The sequence below is a fragment of the Gymnoscopelus microlampas genome (assembly GCF_963454915.1).
Source record: "Gymnoscopelus microlampas genome assembly, chromosome: 5".
Lineage (NCBI taxonomy): Eukaryota > Metazoa > Chordata > Actinopteri > Myctophiformes > Myctophidae > Gymnoscopelus > Gymnoscopelus microlampas.
The window spans coordinates 29756756-29782102 of record NC_139942.1 but is presented as its reverse complement, the minus strand read 5'-3'; the positions used below and the strand labels follow the sequence as shown (position 1 = coordinate 29782102).

General features: G+C 44.5%; 1 protein-coding gene across 1 annotated transcript in view; it reads left to right on the top strand.

Moving 5' to 3' along the window:
- The window catches only part of cdh6 (cadherin 6), an 85190-nt gene extending 68273 nt beyond the window's left edge, over positions 1-16917 (top strand). Inside the window, exons 7-12 of the mRNA XM_084057514.1 lie at positions 261-511; positions 3579-3715; positions 5253-5374; positions 8834-8951; positions 10331-10582; positions 13844-16917. Of these exons, the coding sequence (XP_083913640.1) occupies positions 261-511; positions 3579-3715; positions 5253-5374; positions 8834-8951; positions 10331-10582; positions 13844-14400 (1437 nt within the window). The 3' untranslated portion in view covers positions 14401-16917. The remainder of the gene's footprint in view (positions 1-260; positions 512-3578; positions 3716-5252; positions 5375-8833; positions 8952-10330; positions 10583-13843) is intronic.
- The last annotated feature ends 8430 nt before the right edge of the window (positions 16918-25347 follow it).

The window sequence follows — 25347 nt, the reverse complement described above, 5'->3', positions numbered from 1 at the left end:
AAAAGATGTTTCTGCCAATATAAAGTTATTTTAAAGCAGTCTTAGGCTAATAATAGCTTAATGAAATGAACTCATGAAAGGCACCACTCTCTTCACACTGGGTGTGGTTTTTAAACACTGTTGCACTTTGAGGTTCGCAAAAATGTAAAGTGCATTATAAATAAAATGCATTATTATTAGTATTATTATTATTATTAATAATAATAATACTAAATCTAAGTACTTTTTTCTTCCCATTGGCTCCCTCTTTGGAACCCCAGTCTCTGGACTTCGAGAGGAAGCGCTCCTACACCGTGGAGATCCAGGTGCAGAACGCCCAGACGGACGTGCGCTTCCTGACGGCGGGCTCCAAGGACGTGGCCACGGTGCGCATCGGCGTGGAGGACGTGGACGAGCCGCCCACGTTCGACAAGGCCAGCTACACCATGGAGGTGAAGGAGGACGCGGCGGTGGGGACCGCCGTGGGCTCTGTCAGCGCCTCGGACCCCGACGCCGCCCGCCACCCCGTCCGGTAAGCAACAACAGCCTCCCATGGGAGCAAAGTGATGATAATAAAACACGGTGTTCGTTCAACTCTGAGAGTTTACAAATGCAAGCAAACGGACCTGTAACATTTGTACACTCTGTGAGTTACAAATGGCTATGTTAATTAACCCATTCAATCCGGGAGCGCGTCACTGTGTCACTTTAGGTTTCTCTGGCTATTCAAAAAATAGCAGATCTACAAGCTCATAGCGCGGCACCGAGTGCCGCGCTATGAGCTTGTAGATCTGCTGTTTTTGAAAAATCTTCAATTTTTCAAAAAATATAATATATTATTATAAAATATAATAATATATTTGAAGACATTTAATGTCTTCAAAATCAAAAGATTTTTTTGAAAAAACCTATGTTGCTATATCAGTGGTGCTCCAACTTTTCCATGTCAAGGACCCCCAAAATGATATGTATTTGGCGGCGGACCCCCATCTCAACATATGTTGTTCCAGGGACCCCCAGAAGCAAAAACGTATTTCATTAAACATATATATATATATATATATTCAAAGATTTGCACAACTTTTCATGATTTAAAAAAAAAATAGCAGATCTACAAGCTCATAGTGCGGCACTCGGTGCCGCACTATGAGCTTCTATATCTGTTATTTTTGAATAGCCAAAGAAATCTCAAATGACACGGATGCGTTCCCGGTCTTAAAGGGTTAAGCGTTAACATTAATCTACGGTATACCAGACACTAGGAGAAATAAGGGTCCATTTACTTACATTTGTACACTCTCTGAGTTACAAATGGCTAAGTTAATTAACAATTAACATTAATCTACAGTATACTGGACAGTTGGATAAATCACTGCAAACATTAAGTGCACTGTGTGTTGGCAAGCAAGCACGCCAGCTCACAGCCACAGTGCTACCTACTTTACAAAACAGATGTGAATGTCTTTATTAATGGGCGCCAGTGAGTATAGACCAGAGGGCATATAGAGCGTGGCCATCTGGGAACCAGAAAGTCCCCGGTTCGATCCCCCAGCTCCTCCTGGCTTCGTGTCTGTCGACGTGTCCTTGGGCAAGACACTGAACCTCTAACTGCTCCCTGAGCACCGCAGGGTGGCTGCCTGCTGTTTTAAAGGAGTAGTTCACCCAAAAAAGTACTTATTTTCTATCAATTACACACCCCATGAAGCATTGAATTCGTGGAGACGCATCAGAGATGCTCATGTATCCGGTAGGAGACTCAAGGAGTCTCTTTGAGTCTCCTACCGGAAATACACCCGGTCATCAAATTATTGTCTCAGGAATGCGTCAAAAACGAAAAAATCTCCATGAATTCAAGACTTCATGGGGTGAACTATTCCTTTAATAGTTTGGATGGGTTAAATGTAATTTTACAATAATAATAACAATGATGATAATAATAGCTTAAATGGTCTTCCCAATAGTATACAAAAAAAAAGTGAAAACTAAATTAACTGCAACACGCTGTGTAGTGCTGTTTTTGTTGTTGGTTCCTGTCGTTATCATTCATGTACATCAGCCAGAAGTACTATACCCATCGTGCACCACTCTTGCCGAAAATAAGAACGCCAGCTTAAAAGTGGTTGATCTAAAATATGTGGAGAGGGAAATGAGCGTTACTGTAGGTGGAAAAAGCACGCCGGGAAGTCGATCTCTATTTCGTCACACTGCAGCCAGGTAATTTGACAGGGAACACATTCCAATTAAAGCAAGCATGGAACCATGGAGCACATACTGAAGAGAGTAAGGGGACACGCACGCGCACGCACGCACGCACACACGCGCACACACACACATGCGCGACGGGGACACAAACACCTCTTTGCAATTATTCCTGTGCTAGCTCATTGTCCACATGACTGTACCATCTATCCACGTTGTCACACTGACTTATTATTTTATTGTTCACTGCTTCCTAATTATGATGAAGCCTCCTTAGAGGATCATTTAGACTCCAGCCCATAGAAAAGTAATTAAGACAATGTGTGAGTGTGTACGTGTGTGTGTGTGTGTGTGTGTGTGTGTGTATGTGTATGTGTGTGTGTGTGTGTGTGTGTGTGTGTGTGTGTGTGTGTGTGTGTGTGTGTGTGTGTGTGTGTGTGTGTGTGTGTGTGTGTGTGTGTGTGTGTGTGTGTGTGTGTGTGTGTGTGTGTGTGTGTGTGTGCAGACCCGGTTGTGTTCCTGCATATGTGCACTTGTATATTTTGATTAGTGAAGATTACAAACGAGCACTGTTCTCTCTTCCTCGGAATGGCGCTACAGAACCATGTAGCCATTCTTCAATGAAATAATTGACAACAAACATGTAACCAAACGAACAGCGGTTTCACCCCCAACGTTTTGACACACCGGGCGTTTTGGAGCCAGAGCAGCGGCGTGTTCGTGTCTCTCCAGTGCACAGGGCTGTTTTGACTCCGCTGTAATTGGCGCGGTAAGAAGGGAGAAGTGAAGGCAGGCTCGGTGCTTTTATCTGTGTAGTGCTGTGAGCGAGAATAAGTGAATTCAGCAACTACCGGCTCCTCAAAGAGAGGGAGAGAGAGAGAGAGAGTGGGGGAGAGAGAGAGAGAGGGGGAGAGAGAGAGAGAGAGAGAGAGCTCAATGAGCAGTCACATGAAGGAGGATATAAAGCAGTCCACGGACACTGAGAACATCTTGTCAAGCATCTCTGCAGCCCAAATCACAGTGTTCTGAAAAGACTGGAAAAAGGTTAGCAGAGAGAGAGAGAGAGAGAGAGAGAGGAGGCAGAATGGAAGGCGGCGGCATACAGTCCTGTGCAGTGGCCTGATTCAATCTCTCAAATGGTTCCTCCACTCTTTGATTCATCTGTGCCTTGGCATAGCAAGAAAACACTAGTACCTTGCTGATGGGTTTTAATTTGTCCAATCCCATTTGGGAGCCTGAGAATGACCCCCCCCCACCTCCATCTGAGTTTTTTTTTGGTATTGATTTTCAACAGAATCATTCCATTACTCCCGTACGTTGATGTCGACCAATGCTTTGCCTTCCATTACGGTCAATATTCAGATGGTAAGAGTAACACTGTGTTACTTTTGCTGTTGCAGGTACTCCATCGACCGGCGCACGGACATGGACCGCCTGTTCGACGTCCACGCCGGGAACGGTTCGGTCATCCTGCTGCGACCTCTGGACCGAGAGGAGAACGCCTGGCACAACATATCGGTCATTGCCACAGAGTATAGTAAGTAATGATAACGGCAAATGGAGTTCAAAGTGCGGCACACAGCGGAATTACACTCGTTGCCTTTCAGCCACATAAACCCCTATAGACCAGGGGTCTTCAACATGGGGTCTGGGGCCCCTAAGGGGTCCTCAGGGTTACTACAGGGGTCCGCAAAATCTTTGTGTGACGGGGAACATTAGCCGAAAATAGCAGATCTACAGGCACATAACGCCTCGCTCTGCGAGGCGTTATGCGCTTGTAGATCGGCTATTTTTGGAGAGTTGGAGTAGAGGGAAAAAGAGCAGACCAAGTACAGAGCCAACGGTCAAGTGACAAAATATTGAGGGTTTAACCTGAAAAAGGTTGAAGACCCCTGCTATAGACTATGTTGTATGTCAAATAGTGAAAATAGTCTAGATCTACAAGCTGTTCGCCTATTATGGCCAAATGTTCCCCTGTTATGAAATGCCCAGAATAGGGGCGCATAGGGTTCATGCTGGTTAACACTGATTTAGAGTAATGCTGTGTGAAACTGTTTAGAGAGCTGTTTTGCATAAGTAGCATGATGTGATGTAATTGTTTCTACCTTTAGCTGTAATCCAATGCACGTTACAGTAAGTGAATGGGTAGGAGTGTTATGCCTTGCTCATGTGTTCATGCAGTAGGACTTGGCAGAAGTCTGGAATACCTTACTGTACATCATCATTTTCCTTGCCTGGACCGGTCTTTAGTATCTATAATCTGGCATGACACTAAAGTCTGGGAAGGCAGTCAAAATTTCATATACACAATTTCTAAAAACAGCCAGCAGCACTAATATGAGCACGCTCGACAGCTGAAAATGGGTTGGCTCCTTCCGTCGCCAATGGGCTTAGCCAGCAGCAATGAAAACATGACAGAAATCCGAGTATGTGCTCAAGAAACAAGAATTGAAACAGAACGAAAGGAACATTCTTAATTAAGGCATGAATGAGAGAAAAGAAGAGGCCGTCAACGTGGTAGAATGAAGATGAATGTGTTGATGCGGTGGCAGTAGCAGAGCTGTGGGGTCAAGCGCTCAGTGACCTTTCTGAGGTCAATGGGGTGGTGCTGATTAAGATGGAGGAAGATGGTGTCTCTGTGTGTCCATCTCTGGTCACCGCCAGTTAAAGCACACAGCTACTTTATCTTCTCTGACCCCCCCCCCCCCCCCCCCCCACACACACACACACACACACACACACACACACACACACACACACACACACACACACACACACACACACACACACACTTGTTTGAGAACCACTGCACTATAGAGCATGGTTCCTTAAAAAAAAAGAAAAATCATAAAATTAGACTGATTTACAGTTTCTTATAAACGCTAATGATGTTGACTATTATTTAAGTGCTGCCAATTAAAACATCATCTGTTTTATTGCCATGGAAGTGATTAATATTTATAGCCGTAAATATGTATCTAGCTACCATATGTTACTGTAAAAGTGACATACGTTTATGTTAGAATGTTATGCTCATGATGTAAACTAATCAGTTTGTGCCCTCTGCTTTGTAGACAACCATCAACAGACCAGCCATGTTCCCGTCCACATACGACTGCTGGACATCAATGACAACGCTCCCACGTTCGCCACCGTCTACGAGACCTTTGTCTGTGAGAGGACGAAGGCCGGACAGGTAAACAGAACACACTGACCACACACACACACACACACACACACACACACACACACAGTGGCACATTTCCCACAGTTCGCAGTGCTTAACCTGGTGTGAGCTTAGAAAAGTCAAGCCACTTCGTAGACTGTGTTTCCCCAGGGTTCTATCCTTCAACCTGTCCTTTTTTCCCCTTTCCACCAAATCTCTTTGCCGAAAATAGCCGATCTACAAGCTCAGATCTGCCTGTAGATCTGCTGTTTTCGTGGAATGTTCGCCTATTATGACATGCCCAGAAGAGGGTTGCTAGGCTTCAAGTGGTTAAGACAGTGGTTCGCAAAGTGATGATCCGGGGAGGGACCCCCAGGGGTCGTTGAGGGGGTTCCAGGGGGTCCGTAGTAAAATGTAACGACGTAAACCAACTTAACGACTTTAACTTTAAGACTATATACATTGGCTATTTGAAAATAGCCCACCTACAAGCTCACGTGGCGTTGCGATGCTTGAAAGCTTTTATCTTGCTTGGGGGTCCATGGCACAACATATTTTAAAATGGGGGTTGGCGGACAAATATATATTACTTTGGGGGTCCTTGACAGGAAAACATTTGAGAACCACTGGGTTAAGAAATGCAGTGACAATGGGGAGAGTTGTTGATGTGTAACTACACATAAGTACTGTGACTCTACTGCTTCAAAGTGCTAAGCTGATCGCTCCCTGGTTACGTAGCCTGTCGTCTTCTGTGGTCCCTGATGGACCAGTCCATCAAAGAGGCTGATGGGGGCTTTCATATGCAATTTAACGTTGTAGAATAACGTTCAATCTCTCTCACACACACACACACACACACACACACACACACACACACACACACACACACACACACACACACACACTCACACTCACACTCACACTCACACACACACTCAGTTGAAGTACGCATTCTACACAATAGAACATACATGTACACATACCCATGCATACTATATACCTACACAGACCATGCATAAATAAACCATTAGACAAATGTGCATAACTAATACACATATTCAGCAACATGCCATGCATAATGTATTAATACAATAAAAAATATATACTGTATATATAGTATCATTGTGCATAACCACGTACACAGGCTCACACACATGAACTGTACATACAGTACTGTATACAATGGCTGCACAAATCAATTAAGGGATAAATATGCATAACCACACACACACACACACACACACACACATGTGCGCGCACGCACGCACGCACGCACGCACGCACGCACGCACGCACGCACACACACACACACACACACACACACACACACACACACACACACACACACACACACACACACACACAGAGAACTGTGTGTCAGTTCTGCCATTCCTCAGTAAGATGGCTTGCTGCCACTGGTCTCCTCTCATCCCCATCAGCCTTCCATCCTTCCATCCTGTCATCCCCTCTTCCTTTCATCCGTTCTGCCCTTTTATCTGTCTGTCATTGTTATTCATCATTATTTGATCTCAAGGCGCGTCCCCTCCACACACCCCCCCCAGGCTCTGGATGTATTTGTGTTTGTTTATGCGTTTGTTTGGTGCGGGCGCGCGTGTGTGCGTGTGTGTGTGCGTGCCTGTGTGCATGCGTGCACGCGCGAGTCTGCAGGTATGTGTGTTAATGTGTATGTGCCAGGATGCATTGGCAATCCTGGAGAAAATCCTCAAATCCACTGCGTCAACAAGATAATTATTGCTGTGGCTCCTTGTCAAGACCTTGCTTTTGCGTTGGCTAGCGGCATCCACTGTTTTTAATGAGAGACACTAACATCCTTGTCAAGACCTTGCAGTGCGTTGGCTAGAGGCATCCACTGGTTTTAATGAGAGACACTAATAGCCCTGCGCAAAGCTCTAAAGGCCTCTGCAGACCACGCTGTCTTGTCCTGACTAACTTTGACCACGTCTGGAGATCAAGTCGAGTGACATCGGTGGGTGTCTCATCGTGTGAGACATCACGTTGGGTGGCGATGCCTCACGTTAAAAGTCTCACGTCCAAACACACGCTGCACAGACTACAGCTGACCATCAGGCACTGATGGCGCTGGTGGCACTGGTGCCTGCGTGACAAGAAGTAATATTGGGTGAAAACCTCGATGAATAATGTAATACGTTATAGCCAACCCCTCGCAAAAAAATGTATGTCTCTGTTATGAATGTAGTTTGTTTGAGTTCACTCCTGTAGTGGGCAGGGCTGTACAAGTGAGTTTCATTCCTGTAATTGACTTTGACATTAAACTGCGAAAGCGAAGAGTTATGATGGTGGTCCGTGAGCTTTGATTTGCGACAGGAGCTGTATCAACCACTACAAATAAAAATGTCTGTCCTCTTATCATGAGTGATAAGAGGACAGACATCAATGAGTGCCCTCCTTGAAATAATTGCGCTCTCTCTCTCTGGTGCTATCTTTCTCACTCTCGGTGCTTGCTCTCCAAAACATGTTTCCTGTTTGCACAGGGTAAAATGTGAGTGAAATGCTCTCCCTTCCCTTGAATCTGGTGATCGGGCCCCAATAATGCCTGGCTACCACCAATGGCACAATACACACAGACAGACACAGCACATTATACAACGCTAATCAACTGCCCGATTGCCCGACAGCGGCTTGGTTTGTACCAGCCGTAGGCTTGTTGACTTTGTCCCCTTTGCATTCACTGTGTGGAAAAGTAACAGCTCAAGAATAAGGAGAACAAGGCAGGCAGAGTAGAATCCTCAGTGTTAATTTAACTCAGAGTGTATAAATGTCACCTGAAATGTAACCTGTCAATGAAAAAAACACCAATTGAAAGGAATATGTAAATGTACTTTAGTACTTTAAAGGAGGAGTTCACCCAAAAAATGATTTATTTTCTATCAATTGCACACCCTATGAAGCCTTGAATCCATGGATTCTTTTTTGTTTTTCTCGCATTCCTAAGCTAATAATTTGATTCACGTCTCCTACCGGCTAATGTATCCGGTAGGAGACACGAAGTAGATTATTTGTGTGTCCTACCGCAAATACACACGGTCATTAAATTATTGTCTTATGAATGCCAGAAAAACAAAAATAAATCCATGAAATCAAGGCTTCATGCGGTGTGTAATTGATAGAAAATAAGTCATTTTTTGGGTGAACTCCTCCTTTAATACATAAAGCGTACTTTAGACGTGTATGATGACAAAGTTGCTTTGACGTCATTGATTGCCAGCATTTCTGCTCAAATCAATTATTATTATTTATAAAGCACATCCAAGATTGACAAACTTGCTACATTTGTACAAGACTTTTCATAAATACAAGTGTGCTTTTATAGAATGTTTAACGGAATAGAAATGGATTCATAAAAGATAGCATCTATGGCATCATTATGAACCTTCACTTTGTTAACTGAGTGTAAATGTAAATGAAAGTATGTCAGCTAATGAGCGTCGTTGTTGCTGTTTTTCACAGCGTATCCAGACAGTGAGCGCCGTGGACGCAGACACACCGTCCACAGGACACAAGTTCTTCTTCAGCCTGGCTCCTGAGGGGACCTACCGCAGTAACTTCACCGTCCGGGACAATGGAGGTAGATACATGCACGCACGCACGCACGCACGCACGCACGCACGCACGCACGCACGCACGCACGCACGCACGCACGCACACACACACACACACACACACACACACACACACACACACACACACACACACACACACACACACACACACACACACACACACACACACACACAAAAACACCAGTGGCGTGCACAGACATTTTGAGGGGCAGGTGCTCAACTAAATTATACTTTTTTTTGTTTACTTGGTCTGCTCTTTTTTCCCTCTACACACCTACCTCTTTGCCAAAAATAGCCGATCTACAAGCCCACAACGCCTCGCGCTGTGAGGCGTTGTGGTCTTGTAGATCTGCTATTTTTGGCTAAATTTCTCCTCAGAAAAGGGATGCTAGGTTTCGAGTGGTTAAGGTAAAAATAAAAATCATATCACATAAAGATTTGGCGGACCCCCTGTAGTAACTCTGAGGACCCCCTAGGGGTCCCGGACCCCCTGTTGAAGACCCCTGCTGTAAACTGAAGAAAAAAAACTTTTTTTTCTCTTTTTTTCAAAAGGGCACTTCTGGTCAAGAGGGCAAAGGGCAGGTGCTCTAGCACCACCTCCTAGAGTCTATCTGTGCACGTCCCTGACAAACACACACGCACACGCACACATACGCACACGCAAACACACACACACAAGCACACTCTCTCTCTCTCTCTCGCACACTCACATCACACACACGCACTAACCCTAAATGCAACCGGAATCTTTTCCTAATGGTAAGCCTGATGCTGCGCTCACACTGGCAGATACAAAAGATGCAAAGATAGCCTACAACGCACGAAATACCTGTCGCTTTGTAGCTTTGTATCTGAGGTTGAAGCCAGTAGCTTAGCGGCTCCTTTTGTAACAGCTACACATGTCGGGTTTAGCTTTGTATCTTCATGTTGCTGGCTTCCATTGAAAATGAATGCCAGACTTTATCTTTGTATCTGCAAGTGTGATCACAGCATAGCTCACTTTTTTTTTTTTTACCATAAATCAAACATTTCCAAAGCAGCCAGACAGCGTGTCGTGGGTTCGACACGCTGTCTCTCTCCCTATTTCCTGTCATACTACTATCAATAAAGGCATACAAGACAAAAAAAAAGTCTATTGCGAGGACCAGGAAAATTGTCCTCACAATGTCTACTTCTCAAATTCTCAAATTGTCCCCACAAGTAGTAACACAAGTACTCACTCACATTGCATTCATTTTATGTGTTGTTTTTCGGATTGACATTGACACACACTTCATCTCCTCAACCAATACGAAAGTTCAAACAACGTCCAGCGAGCGAATCGGGTTTCATTAGCTCGTTTATTTACCTCGTTATGTCTCTCTCCGCCCCGGCTCTCCCTCAGACAACACGGCGGGCATCCTGACGCGGCGCGCCAGCTACAGCCGGCTGCACCAGAGCGTGTACCTCGTGCCCGTGGTGATCACAGACGGCGACTACCCCATGCAGAGCAGCACGGGCACGCTCACGGTGCGCGTGTGCACGTGCGACCGCGACGGCAAGATGGAGGTGTGCAACGCCGAGGCCCTGGCCAGCTCCGCCGGGCTCAGCACCGGAGCGCTCATCGCCATCCTGCTCTGTGTCATCATACTGCTGAGTGAGTCCAACGTGTGTGTGTGTGTGTGTGTGGGTGTGTGTGTGTGTGTGTGTGTGTGTGTGTGTGTGTGTGTGTGTTTGTGTTTGTGTTTGTGTTTGTTTGCACCATAGAAGTATCGATACCGCAAAGTAGCCATTCAATCCATAGATTGATTACCTCTTTGTGTTTTGACACAGAAGTAGGCTACAACATTGCTATGAATGGAAATGTCAGCTCTATACTTTCCATTATGCTTGACAGTGGTGGAAAAAGTACTCACATTTTTAAAGTGAAAGTATCAAAACTACAATGTAGAAATATTCTGTTACAAGTAAAACTCCAGAATTCAAAATGTGCTTGAGTAAAAGTACAAAAGTATTGGTATCAAAATGTACTTAAAAGTACTAAAAGTGTATATAACACTATTTAATACAAATGTATACAAATCTTTTGAAAATAGCAGATCTACAAGCTCACAATTGTGAGCTTGTAGCACAAAAGAAAAGTGCCGAAAATTTGAAATACAAAAAAAAAATTGAAAAGTAAAAAAATACCTCAAAATTGTACTTAAGTACAGTACTTGAGTAAATGTACTTAGTTGCTTTACACCACTGCCTATTATTGTTAGGTGCGTGGGTGTGCAGATGTGAGAATCGCCATCCTATTCTCTGTGCGTCTCTGTGTGTGTGTGTGTGTGTGTGTGTGTGTGTGTGTGTGTGTGTGTGTGTGTGTGTGTGTGTGTGTGTGTGTGTGTGTGTGTGTGTGTGTGTGTGTGTGTGTGTGTGTGTGTGTGTGTGTGTGTGTGTGTGTGACCATGTCACTCAGCATTGAGAGAGCCTGTGTATAGAGGGGAAACAACAGATAAGTACAGAACGCATGCATGCTTGTGCACACGGGGTCACGTAAACACCAGCGTGTGTGTGTGTGTGTGTGTGTGTGTGTGTGTGTGTGTGTGTGTGTGTGTGTGTGTGTGTGTGTGTGTGTGTGTGTGTGTGTGTGTGTGTGTGTGTGTGTGTGTGTGTGTGCACACTCCACCGGTCCTGTGCGTCCAAGCTGAAGACTCCTCTGAATTCATTGGCACGTTTTTTTTTCCTCTTCTCTGTACCAGTCTGTGTGTGCAGCATATTAAACCACTAAGACCGGGGACGCATCTGTGTAATTTTTTAGATTTCTTTGGGCTATTAAAAAATAGCAGATATACAAGCTCATAGCGCGGCACTCAGTGCCCCGCTATGAGCTTGTAGATCTGCTATTTTCGAAAAAAACGTGAACAAGTCTTTCAATATTAATATTTTTTTAAGCGAAGATTTGAAACTCAAATCCTTGCTTTTGATCCTACAGATCCTACAAATGTCTTCCTTCCTACAACAGTTTTCTGAAAAAACGTATGTTGCTGCATATCAGTGGTGCTTAAGACCTTTTTCATGTCAAGGACCACCCAACATTATATGTATTTGGCCGCGGACCCCCATCTCAAAACGTTTTGTTCCAGGGACCCCCAGAGGCAAAGATTTGAGTTAAAGATGTTTGCTTTAAAAAAGAAAAAATCAAATATTTGCACACATTTTCACGATTATTCAAAAATAGCAGATCTACAAGAGCTTGTATATCTGCTATTTTTGAATAGCCCAAAGACATCTAAAAATGACACAGATGCGTTTCCCGGTCTCAATGGGTTAAACACAAGCGAGCCCTTATCCCTATATCATCTGCCCGTAATGGAAAACAATGTTGGATCAGTAGGGGCAAATACGCTGTAGCTAGCAGGAACGCTATGGAAATGAATGCATCTCATCTGCCAGCAAGTCCCCACTTATCCTCTTATGCATGCGGTGGTCACAGTCCAATGCGCTCCCAGGAAAATGAATACATATTTATGCCACTGGAAGTGCAGTCATTGCAGACTTAGTTAGCGGGGGACACTCATGCGTATGTGCACCGTGCACGCAGACACACACACGCACATGCACGTGCACGCGCACACACACGCACACACACACACACACACACACACACACACACACACACACACACACACACACACACACACACACACACACACACACACACACACACCGACCAACAATTTAAAAGATATACAAATATAAATATTAAGAGGACACACGTGAAATGCATGGAGACATGCACACAAGAGATGAGAGCAGACAGTGTTGTAAGGCCTAATGCAATGTCCAGTCTAGGATGAGCAATGTTATCATGCAGGCCTGAATAGTTTCAACTCTTGCGCGCGCACACACACACACACACACACACACACACACACACACACACACACACACACACACACACACACACACACACACACACACACACACACACAGACACAGACACAGACACAGACACACACACACGCGCGCGCACACGCACACGCACATGCACGCGTATGCACACATGAATGCGTGCACACACGCACATGCATCTCATTCATTCCATTCTTTCACTAACTCAACTCAACCCACTGATTCATATTGTGTCCATTTTCATTTGGCTTTGCTTCAAGTTCCTGCAATTCCTTTCAGCCATTTGCTTCACTTGGTTTGTTTTTTTGTCCATCTCTGACTGCCCTCTTCTCTCTATCAATAACCGTTCATCTTTCTTTTTCCGGCCCTCTGTCTGTCTGTCTGTCTGTCTGTCTGTCTGTCTGTCTGTCTGTCTGTCTGTCTGTCTGTCTCTCCCTCTCTCTCCCACTCTCTCTCCGTCTCTCTCTCTCCCACTCTCTCTCCCACTCTCTCTCCCTCTCTCTCTCTCTCTCTCTCTCTCTCTCTCTCTCTCTCTCTCTCTCTCTCTCTCTCTCTCTCTCTCTCTCTCTCTCTCTCTCTCTCTCTCTCTCTCTCTGTCATTAGAATTTCTAATACCACATCAAAGTTTATGCTCTCATGCCCTTTGTGAATCATATTTCACGGTGGGATCTGTGGTGCTTGTATATTCACTTTCCCTTGCATGTGTGGTGGTGTTTATTTTAAATTCATACGTGCCTGCATGGACAGGGCTTAGTAAATCAAATGTTATGGCCTGCTGCTATGGTATCAAAGGCTACCGTTCCATACAATGTGTGTGTGTGTGTGTGTGTGTGTGTGTGTGTGTGTGTGTGTGTGTGTGTGTGTGTGTGTGTGCGTGTGCGTGTGCGTGCGCTGGTATATGTTTGTATATAGTCTGAATCCCTTAGATGTTTGCACTTTCATCGTTAAACGAACAGGGAGGATTTGCACGTGTCTCTTTCTAACCCTGTGTGTGTCCGTCGTCTCTCGTGTGTCTCCACAGTGATCGTGGTGCTGTTCACGGCGCTCAAGCGGCAGCGCAAACAAGAGCCCCTCATCCTGTCCAAGGAGGACGTGCGTGACAACGTCGTGAGCTACAACGACGAGGGCGGCGGCGAGGAGGACACGCAGGCCTTCGACATCGGCGCACTGCGGCACCCGGACTCCGCCGCGGTGGCCGCGGCCGTCGCGCTCGAAGAGTCCGCCAAGCAGCGGCGCGACATCATCCCCACGGAGGCCCTGCCGTACCCCGTGCTCCGGCGGGGCGGCGGGGGCCTGGCCGTGCCTCCGGTCCTCGCCGCGTCCGGCCGGGACAACGCGGACGTGCGCGACTTCATCAACCAGCGGGTGCTGGAGAACGACTGCAACCCGACGGCGCCGCCGTACGACTCGTTGGCCACGTACGCCTACGAGGGCACGGGCTCCGTGGCCGAGTCGCTGAGCTCGCTGGGCTCGGTGTCGTCCGAGGGCGAGCAGGACTACCACTACCTGAGCGACTGGGGGCCCCGGTTCAGGAAACTCGCCGATATGTACGGCGCGGACGACAGCGACTTCTGCTAACGAAGCCTCTGCATGATGCACTTGCGTACCTACTGGGGAAGTTCTGCTCTCACACAGCGGATGAACTTTGAAACGTGTCCGACGCCAGTCTGGAAAGATTTGGCAAGTGCCGATATTCCAGACAGTCTGAAAAAATGTAAATGTAAAAAAAAGAATTCCGAAAAAAAAACACATCTGCAGTATGTCATTTGCATTTTATAAAGTGTTTATGATAGGCAACTCACATACACAGGCACGACTTTAGACTTGAGACATGGTACTGTGGGCAGCCAGGCGTCCGGGCGGATGGCGAACTATTTCAAACGAGACAAGCCCAAACACTGACCACTGAACCTTGAGGAAAGTGGTGACATTTTCAGTTTACTGCCTGGATTTGAACTGCCTTCATTACAGTCACTTGCCCAAGGATACAAATGTTACTTTTTCACCAGTCCTTCGCGAGTCCATTGCAGACGGGGCTGGAGCTAAACAGTCCTGGCGAGCCAATATCTGAACTGGAACCACTGGGTGTGGTTTGCAAAGTACGCAGCCAATGCAGCAATGCCTGAAGCCTAAAGTTCACCTCTGTGTTGCAGACCTCATCAAGGCGATCATTTCAGTTGTGGATGAGCTTTGTCTTTGTGATTGGCTTTGGGCTTTGGGACTTTTGCAAGAGTTTTTAAATCATGCTTTCAGCCTGTAGAACTGGCCTGCCAAATGCTCAGAAGCACACCATCTCCATCATCTACGTTATTTTCTGTGTCACATGTGCCATGCACATCAGTGTGAATGGGATGTGATTTTCTTGTGTTTGAAACACTAGCGCTTTTGGAAGCAGGTCAATAAACTGCAGCGAAGGTATGCGAGGACCGAGCTGGACATAATCATCTCTGCCTCTATAAAATATGTTTGAAAGACTTTCTCTTCTTGTTTTTCTTTGAATAAGTGCCCTTCTGCCCTTGCTCCAAGCTGAACTGTGGACCCTGCCATCTGTTGACATGGTGACAGAACGGAGGGGGGGCCGAGATGACTCTTTTATACGCTTGCTTTTTCTCTCTGTTCTTTTGTAAGACGTAAAAAACATTCCAGAGGAGCTTCACTCTCTCTCAAGGATCCCCGCTTTAAACAGCCTTCTCCGGGGGAGTGACAATACAAATGGAAGATTCATACAAAGAAAATGCATTCATTTCTTTAGATATACTTTGGTTCGTGGGGCTTTATCACTGCGCTGCACGGGGAAAGAAAAAAGAATCTAATCTCAGCTTCTCTATGGCTGTATAGGTGTCAAACCTTTTGATTGAACAACATACTGTACTTATAGTTACTTACTGTACCTCTCTTTTTCAGGATCTTTTCTTTGAGTAATGAACAACAAAAAAAATCATATACACAGTTCCTGAGTGATGTAAAAAAAAAAATGCAAAGCATCCGTCAGGATTCACTGAACTGGAGGAAAGGAGTCCCGACCTTCAAAACCAGTGTTGCTTCTGAATGTCTTTGAAACTATAAGAACTGCGATCCTCATTCTCAACTTTGATCCTATCTTGGCCCAGTTTCTACAGCTAACCTCTGTCTCTCTTTTTATTTATCTATCTTTGTTCTCTCCCATGTATGTACATACATCAGAAATTGGATCCAAACGCTTGTACCCAAAGGTATTCTTCTTTCATCCGTTGCCGTCATAAGATTTCACGGTCACTGCTGTTTCCAATTATTTCTTTTGTGTGTGAGCGGTGTGATAAAATGCTACTGTTCCTAACCAAGCATTTGTTTTGCTGGACGCTTGATGCTTAAGAAGCAAAGCGGACCTTTCAGACAGTGACCTTCAATGCAGGAGGTGACTAAACCTTCAGGAGCCGAATTACCATACTTACAGTATATACCTTCTTTGTTTCAATCAGGGAGTTGTTGGTTGGCTGTTGTTTTGTTTCTTTATTGTTATAATTAACCAGCACTGGGAAGCATAACATCGCTAATTTGGGTTTGATGTCAGGCCAATTAGTAAAGGAAAGAAAAAATAACAGGCAATGCCAGTGCTGCACCACAATTTCAAGTAGGAAATTGAATTAATCACTTTGAAGTCCTGATCAAATGACTCTCACTTTGACATAGCGTTCTGATTTGATATCAGAAGTTTTTATGGTGTTTATTTTTCGGGGATAATTAAAATAGAAAAAAAGAAAGAAAGAAAAAAAAAAGAAGAAAAACAGCAGCTTGTACAAGCCGTGTTTTTGTGAAAGTGGTCCGCTCCGAAAGGCTTTTGGCCAAAAAGTGTCCATACGATTTGATTTGCTTTTGTTTTACTTTGCTCTTGTTTATATTGTGATTCATTATTTTATTTTTTGTACCAAATATATTTGTAGGACACAACAATGACTCCTTGGTATTCCTGGAGGAAAAAAAGAAAAAAAAAGAAAAAATAATGTCCAGCTTCACTGTTTTTAAATGTGATTGTTGGAGATGTGAAACTCATTGTGGGCAGTCTGGCGTCCGTATATGATGTACTGTATGATGAACAATCGTTTAATTTGATCAAAAATAAACTTTTACAGTGAAACAAGAGTTTGGGAAATTATTAGTGTGCCTGTCAGTTTTATATAAAATGTAAGCAATAATAGGCTACACAAGATGTCCACCGCGGTGCATCGGGCTTTGTTGAACGTCTATACCAGTGTTTCTTAACACTTTTTTATCCAATATCCAGGTCTCTTACCACCCCCACACCCAATTAAAATGTAAGCTTTATTTGTATTGTGTATTGTGTTGCTTACATAATTTTGAAAACATCTCATCGATTTCCATATATCCGATTTTACATGAAAATGCGCCGTTAGTATGTGATTATTATGTAATTGTTTGCCTACTTCCCAGGGAGAGATAACACAAAACAAGCCCGTTAAGATTCCAAGTAGAATTGTATATGATGTCAGGCCCTGTTACATCAGGCGCCTCTCATAGCACTGAATGGCAGGGCCCTGTCACAGGCCCTGTTATGTTACCATAGTACCATGTTACCATAGCAACGTGTTACATGACTGACATGATATTGACCAGGATACTGCCATGATACTGACATGATACTGATATGATACTGACCATGACTAACCATGATACTGACCATGATACTGACCATGACTAATAACCATGACACTGACATGATATTGACATGATACTGACCATGATACTGATCAACCCAGCCATCATCCTCATAAAAAAAAGGTGCAACTACACACAATTCAGAAACCACACCTCCATTTGACTGCAGAGTTAATGGAAAAAAGTCTAGGATGAAAAAAAAAAAAAAAATCCCCCTCCCAAGAGCACCTCAGCTTCCCTTTAAAAAAACATTGCTTCCAGCGCCCCCCAAACTTATCTGTACACTCCCTGGGGGGCGTACAGATACGCTGTGCTATGGGGAGAAAAAAAAAGATCTTGGTGGACATGGCCCTAAAAGTCTCTTTGATAGTCACAAAGGCCTGAAAGCTGAACAGGCTGAAAATAATATGAGCTGTATAGTTTCATTGAGGCATAATGCTACCAAAATGTGCATGCATCCACTGGAGCCTGAGCAATGGGTCCCAGGATATACTAGAACATTCAACATCCGCTTAGGAATCAGAAGGTTCCCAGAACTGCTCCAGATGAGCAGGTTGGTGTCTTGTTGCATAGTGTGTGTATGTGTGTGAATGGGTGAATGGTAGTGTACATTGTAAAACGCTTTGGATAAAGGCACAATGCAGCATTTGCCATTCTTATTTACCAATGGAGCAGTTGCTTCCCCATACATCTGTACACATATCCCCATTTGAAAAAGACTGGCTTAGCCAACCATATGGGTAATCTAGCATAGCCAGATGATCATGAGATATTCGACTACTGTATGGGCTTCAATGGCGTTGATTCTGTGATGCTTTTTTTTGTCGTTGCCTCCACCCAGTTTTAGCCCAATGACTAATTAATTATCACCAGACATATCAGTAGGCGTATAGATCTCTGATCGCCTCACTACGTGAGACTATCACATTTGCAACCACACTAACTAAACATTTTCATACCACATTTACGTCAAGGTTGCATCTGTGTGCCCTCTTTTTTATCTGCTGGCTCGCCTCTCATGCTCTGATTTGCTCAGGCCGCTCAGTGACGACTCGACGGCCTGACGTGGGCTTGGTGTGTCAGCGCCGTTAAGAGCACACTGCCAGCCTCCATTAGTGCCTGGAATATCTTCTCACTTTTAATATTTAATGGGACTGTCATGTAAGGGCGTAGAACATGACTGTCAAACTCACAACTTCCATACAACATACACACACACAAACACACATGCACGCACACGCACGCACACGCACACACACGCGCACACACACGCACACACACACGCACACACACGCACACACGCACGCACACACACACACACACACACACACACACACACACACACACGCATGCACGCACGCACGCACGCACGCACGCACGCACGCACGCACGCACGCACGCACGCACGCACGCACTCTCTCTCTCTCTCTCTCTCTCTCTACTCTCTCGCTCTCTCTCTTACACACACACACACACACACACACACACACACACACACACACACACACACACACACACACACACACACACAGATATATAAACACATTATAGATTCAGTGAGTCACTCATGCATGCATGGGTTTACACACACGCCCTATATTATTCACCACATACAAACAGAGGTGCACATAGCGAAACTCTTATGCGCAGTTGCGCTCACATGCTGAGAATCAATGACTGACTGAAAGGGGGAGATAATTGGCAAATAGAGGGAAGGAGATGGAGATAAAATGGACAGGGAATGGCTTGCGTGTGCTTCTGAGAGCCAAACGGATGCGCATGAAATAGAGAGAGTGAGACAGACATGAATAGCAGTGGTGTAAAGTAACTAAGTACATTTACTTAAGTACTGTACTTAAGTACAATTTTGAGGTGTAACAGAGAGGACCTCTGTTACTATGTTAAACATGTACTTGAACCCTTATTAATTGAACAATATTTTCACAGCATATGGGCACTTTAGATATTGGCACTTTCATTATTTGCACAGTTTCATTTTGCACAGTCCTGATTTTATTGTTGATTGAATACATTTAACTGAACATTTGAATTGTGTTTCCTGTTTGTTGAGCTGGCCACTCAGCTAACTAGTTCCACCTGGAGACAAATGTTTAGTGGTAATTCAGTAGGCGTGGCCTAGACCATATCATATGGGTCTTTAGTAACGCATACCAGGCTTTCCTCCGAGGTGGAAAGACGGTTGACGCGAGGTTAAGTGCAATAGAGACTTGAGTGCAATATGTATGGTGTAAGATAGGTAATGTTGAGTGATGATTGGAATCTTAACAGTTACTGTTCAAGTGGAGCTGTTCTGTCCAGTGTAATTGGGCTGGACCAAGTCAGAATGGCAGACGGGGGTTGTGGTGTGTTTTAGAGTTGCTTATAGTCGTAGTAGAGGGGAAAGAGTATTTTGCACTTCAGTGAATTGTAATATACTTGTGGGGATTAAGGGTATTTAAGTATTGATGGTGTGTTTATGTATGTATTGTATGTTTATGCATGTTATGCTCTGAGTTAGAACACCCCTTATATTGGTATGGTTAAAGCTGGCTCATTAGCTCAGCTGAGCATTAAAAGCTGCCACTATTGACTGAGGTCTGTTGAGGGTGAAGAGCTACTGAGGTGTCCATGTTCCTGCATGTATTTTCTGGTGAATAAATAGACCTTCTGGTTGCAACCTAGTACCTGGCACTGTACTGATTTCCAGCAGCTAAATGGCACATCCTCACATGAGGTATTTGCTTGAGTATTTCCAATTTCCAATACTTTTACTTCTACTCCACTACATCTCAGAGGCAAATATTGTACTTTTACTCCACTACAATTATTTGAAAACGTTAGTTACTAGTTACTTTTCAGATGTAAATTATGATATTATGAAACATACATTAACCACCTCAGCCCAGCGGCTTTCCATATCCATGGCCTCACCCCACACCACACCACACCGACTACTTGTGCCTCGGTTTCCACTACAATGAAGCGGGTAGAGTGGTGTGTAAGTGGTACTAAACTGGTGCCTAAAAAGTACCCAGTCCTGGGTAGGTCTGAGCTAGGCCAAGCTGGGCCATGTGTACAGGTGATTTGCATTTGTATACAGGACAGTTGGCCACTCACCTACATTCCATTGTTAGGCAAACATTTACATTACAAATGAGTGTGAATGACCGGAGTCTGCTACTCATACCTGTGGATTTGAGCAGGGGTACTTTTGTGTAATGGAAACGGTAGATATTTTGATGCGGTGTGGTGTGGTGTAGTGTAGTGTGGTGTGGTGTGGTGTGGTGTGGTGTGGTGCTTAAGCTGCAATCGAAAGGGGGCTATGTATGGTCTGATCTCTGCTTTTGGCTATACTTGACCATTGACCTGTGTGTTTCATGTACTTCTCCCAGGAGCTTGTGTAATAAATGTCTATCTTGGAATTATATATATATACCTTGGCTATTTGAAAATAGCCGATCTACAAGCTCGCTTTGTCAGCTTGTACTTGTAATTTTGAATTCTGGACTTTTACTTGTAACAGAGTATTTCTATATTGCAGTAATGGTACTTTTACTTAAGTAAAGAATTTGAGTACTTTTTCCAACACTGATGAATAGAAGAGAGCTGCTGCAGAGAAACTGTTCAAATAGAGGTCAATACTGAGGATCTCTCTCTGCATCAGGTGCTCTTCCCAGGAGGTCAGAGTGGAGTAAAGTCATTATTGTGATAATGAGTGAGCTTCTAAATGAGAAAATCCTGCTCCAGCAAAAGCTATGTAGGCCATCATAGGCTGTATGCTTTGCCTTGCCTTGGTTCTTTCAACAATAAGATGCTTTTCAAGGACATTCGCTTAACCACATGAACAGTACAGTAGCATCCCTATTCTGGCCATCATATAGGCGAATATCTGGAAAGAAATAGCCAATCTACAAGCTCACGCCTTATGACTTTATAGATAGGCTATTTTCAGCAAAGATATTTGGTGTAGAGCAGTGGTTTTCAACCTTTTTCATGTCAGGGACCCCTAAATTGATATACATTTGGCCGCGGACCCCCATCTGAAAATGTTATGCCAGGGACCCCCCAGAAGCAAATATTTGAGTTAGAAATGTTTGCTTTAGAAAATATATATATTCAAGGCTATGCCCACATTTTCAAGATTTTTCAAAAATAGCGGATGTGCAAGCTCATAGCACGGCACTGTAGAGATCTGCTATTTTTGAAAAGCCAAAGTTAAGTGGTTAAAATGATTGTGACGCTATGTTAACTAATTTTGCTGAGGACCCCCTGGTACCCCCCCAAGGACCACTGGTGGTCCCCGGACCACTGGTTGAGAACCACTGGTGTAGAGTAAAAAAGGAGGGAGCCAACTATCTATAGACCCCTGGGGTAGACCAGTCAATGAAGTATATAGGGTATATATAAGTGGTTTAAATAGAACTGAGAAAATACTTTGCTGAAGACTCAAATGACTGCACTACAAAGCTTAACAGGCACAATCTTCAACTTCTTCAAAGTCACCTTATTCCTGATTCTTCCAGTTGCATATAATCAGCAAACATTGTTAAGTTTCTGATTATGTTAACAGTACTATCGGCAGGAGGTAAATTGAGTTGACGTGTTAGTAGAAAAATTAAGGCTAATTTATGGAGGTGATTTCGACATTGTATATATCCACCATCTCTAAGGTTTGGCTATTCAAAAATAGCAGATATACAAGCTCATAGCGCGGCACCAAGTGCCGCGCTATGAGCTTGTAGATCTGCTATTTTTGAAAAATCTTGAAATGTGTGCAAATCTTTGAATATATCTATAAAGTAAACATTTTTTAACTCAAATCTTTGCTTCTCGGGGGTCTCTAGAACAAAATATTTTGAGATGGGGTTCCGTGGCCAAATACATAGTTTTGGGGGTCCTTGACATGAAAAGGTTTGAGAACCACTGATATAGAAACATACGTTTTTCAAAAAAACTGTAGGATTTAGAAGACATTTGGTAGAATCGGCCTCAGGCCTTAATGGGTTAAGGTGACAGAGCCTTTTGGTCTGTAGCTCCCAGACTTTGGAATGCCCTTCCACAGGTCTTGAGAGCAGCAGTCTCTCTGTGGGCATTTTTAAGAAGCACTTGAAAACACAACGTTTAAAAGTGTCTGCGGAATACCTTTTGTTTCTTATCCTCATCATGATTTGTGTGCGTGGGGATCTCATCTTAAACAAGCTACGTGCTTAACTGAGCTATCCAGTTTAGTAGACCTTGTATTGTGAATTTGTACTTCCATGTACTGTTATGTACTGTCATGTACTGTTCTCATGTCTTACTAAATAAAGTACATCAATCAATCAATGTAATGTGTCTGCTGTCTTGTTTTCTGAGATGAATTGCACAGTTTCTGTTTGTGTTGTCTTTATTTGTTTAAATGCTTTATGCTTTATGCTTTATGCTTATTGTTTTGAACTTTTATTCTTACTGTATGTACACCAATTTGCGAGCCCTCTCTGTGAGAAGTGCTATATAAATAGGATGTACGTACATGCCATAACAGTCCTAGACAGGTTACACTGAAATATGGTCTACATCCCAAATTTTAAGCAATCAAAAGAATTAGACGAGGAAGAGGTGCATGTAGCTGGTGGAGGGAAAGAAACATGGAAGGGAGGGAAGTAGAAGAAGATGTTTGACAGACAAACAGACAGACAGACAGACTGGATTGGATGAGAGAGGGACAGAGGGACAGCAGAGGGAGGCGAGAGGAAGCGGATCAGCACTTTAATCTTTATGTTTAATCAGATGCTGTGTAATTAATTACAAATTGTTTAACGAGATTCCCCAATGATTAACGGATTACCCATCCACCGTCATTAGGCAAAACCTCCCCCACGCATGCATACAACTACATTTTGCCATTAAATATTTCCTCCCCCATTCTTTGTCTTGCACGGTTTGTAAATGCTAATGTGCAACGGCAAGTAGGCTAAATGGAATGGTAAATGAAATGCATTATATATCACTTTTCCTACGTCCTTTCCGACCACTCAAATACGCTTTATGTACTTCACATTCACACGTCACACACTGATGGGACCGTGCAAGGCACAGAGACCTTCCCAGTGGGAGCAGTCAGAGTTTCAATGTCTTGCTCAAAGAGACTTCAACACACAGCTAGGAGGAGCCGGGGATAGAACCGGATAGTAGAACCGGGGGTAGTTCCAGGCAGGGGGTCCCCTTGTCGTGGACGACTAACGTCATAGATGACTGACGTCACACACTGGCCACAAGAAATCCGAGATCCCATCCATGTGGATCCAGAGTCTCTCAATTACCCTTTTTGGTAAGACTTTATTTTAAGGTTGGGTCTGTAATGTGTTGTAACCACAATCATAATGCATTATAATACACTTATAAGGCCCTACAACACTTGTTATAAATGTGCATAACAACTTATAACGAACACACTTTATAACAAATTAAGTTAAAGCAGTTATAATGTGCTGTTCAAGCCCCCAGAACCCAGAGTTTGCATTGAAGCGCATTGGGCATGCTGGCCATTCATAGGTACTGCAGTTTAAAACGGCCTGGGGCTTCTGTCACGAACGAGCGAAAACGGTTTCGACCAATGGGCTCGACTCAAGAGCTTGCGCACGGGGTTGCGCATGGAGGTGACACAAAACGCGTCACCTCCGTGACGCAAAACGTGTCACAGAAGCCCCAAATAGGCCCCGCCCGTCTCATTTCCCAACCCGGAAGAAGGGGTGATTTAGGAGTATGCGCTGGGTGAGCAACTCAATGCAAGTGGATGGGTGGGGATTTCCGGTGCCCTCTTTTTAATTTTTACCAGCTGCTGCAAGCGCTGGTCTATACACAGGCATACCTCATCATCATCAATGGCCTTTAAGCCAATGGGGAGACCCTGCTGCCTCATTTGCATCGAGATCGAAATTTGCATCGAGATGGTCTTTAAGCCAATGGGCTGCCTGCTGTTACCCCCCCCCCCCCCCCCCCCCCCCACACGCACACACACACAGACTGAACGCTTTGAGGACCCCTAAGGGTCTGTAGGTTTTTGTCTGTAGGTCCCAGGGACCCCCAAGGACCCCTAAGGGGGGGGGGGGAGGTCCAGGGACCCCCTGGGTAATTTTTTTTCTTTTTTTTTTTCTGTAGGTCCCAGGGACCCCCAAGGACCCCTAAGGGGGGGGGGTCCAGGGACCCCCTGGGTACTTTTTTGTTGTAGGTCCCAGGGACCCCCAAGGGTCTCCAGGGACCCCTAAGGGGGGGGGGTCCAGGGACCCCCTGTTTTTTTTAGGTCCCAGGGACCCCCAAGGGTCTCCAGGGATCCCTAGGGGAGGGGGGGGTGGACCCCCTGGGTATTTTTGTCCCAGCCAGGCCGAAGGCATGGTGGAGAGTATGTTTTCACTTTGTCCGTCCGTGTGTCCGTCCGTCTGTGAACACCTAACATTGGTCAAGTGAACATCCACATAGAACCTCATCTCGGAGCTGTATAGCAGAGTGAGAGGTTCTTAATGGAGCTAGCAGCTGGTAATAATATGACTTTAAGTCATTTATTCTTGTTTAACTCTATGGTGCTGTTCCACTGAGCTTATGATGCACTAGAGGTTCAAACCCAACCTCATGGCCAAATAAGCTAACCAAAAACTGCCATGTAAGCTTTTTCTTTGTCATTATCATAATTGTATTCAGATGTATGTATATTGAGATTGGAATTGGCATTCCCCTTCTATTTGGCCTACATGTGCGGGTAACTCTAGACCAAGGGTCCTCGGAAGTAGGACACCATAATGGGTGAAGTCCTTCATAGCTCCTCAGAGTCCAGAGGCTGGACAAAGACTCCATTCTCACCCCCCCCCCCCCCCCTCCGCTTCCCTCTGTTTATCC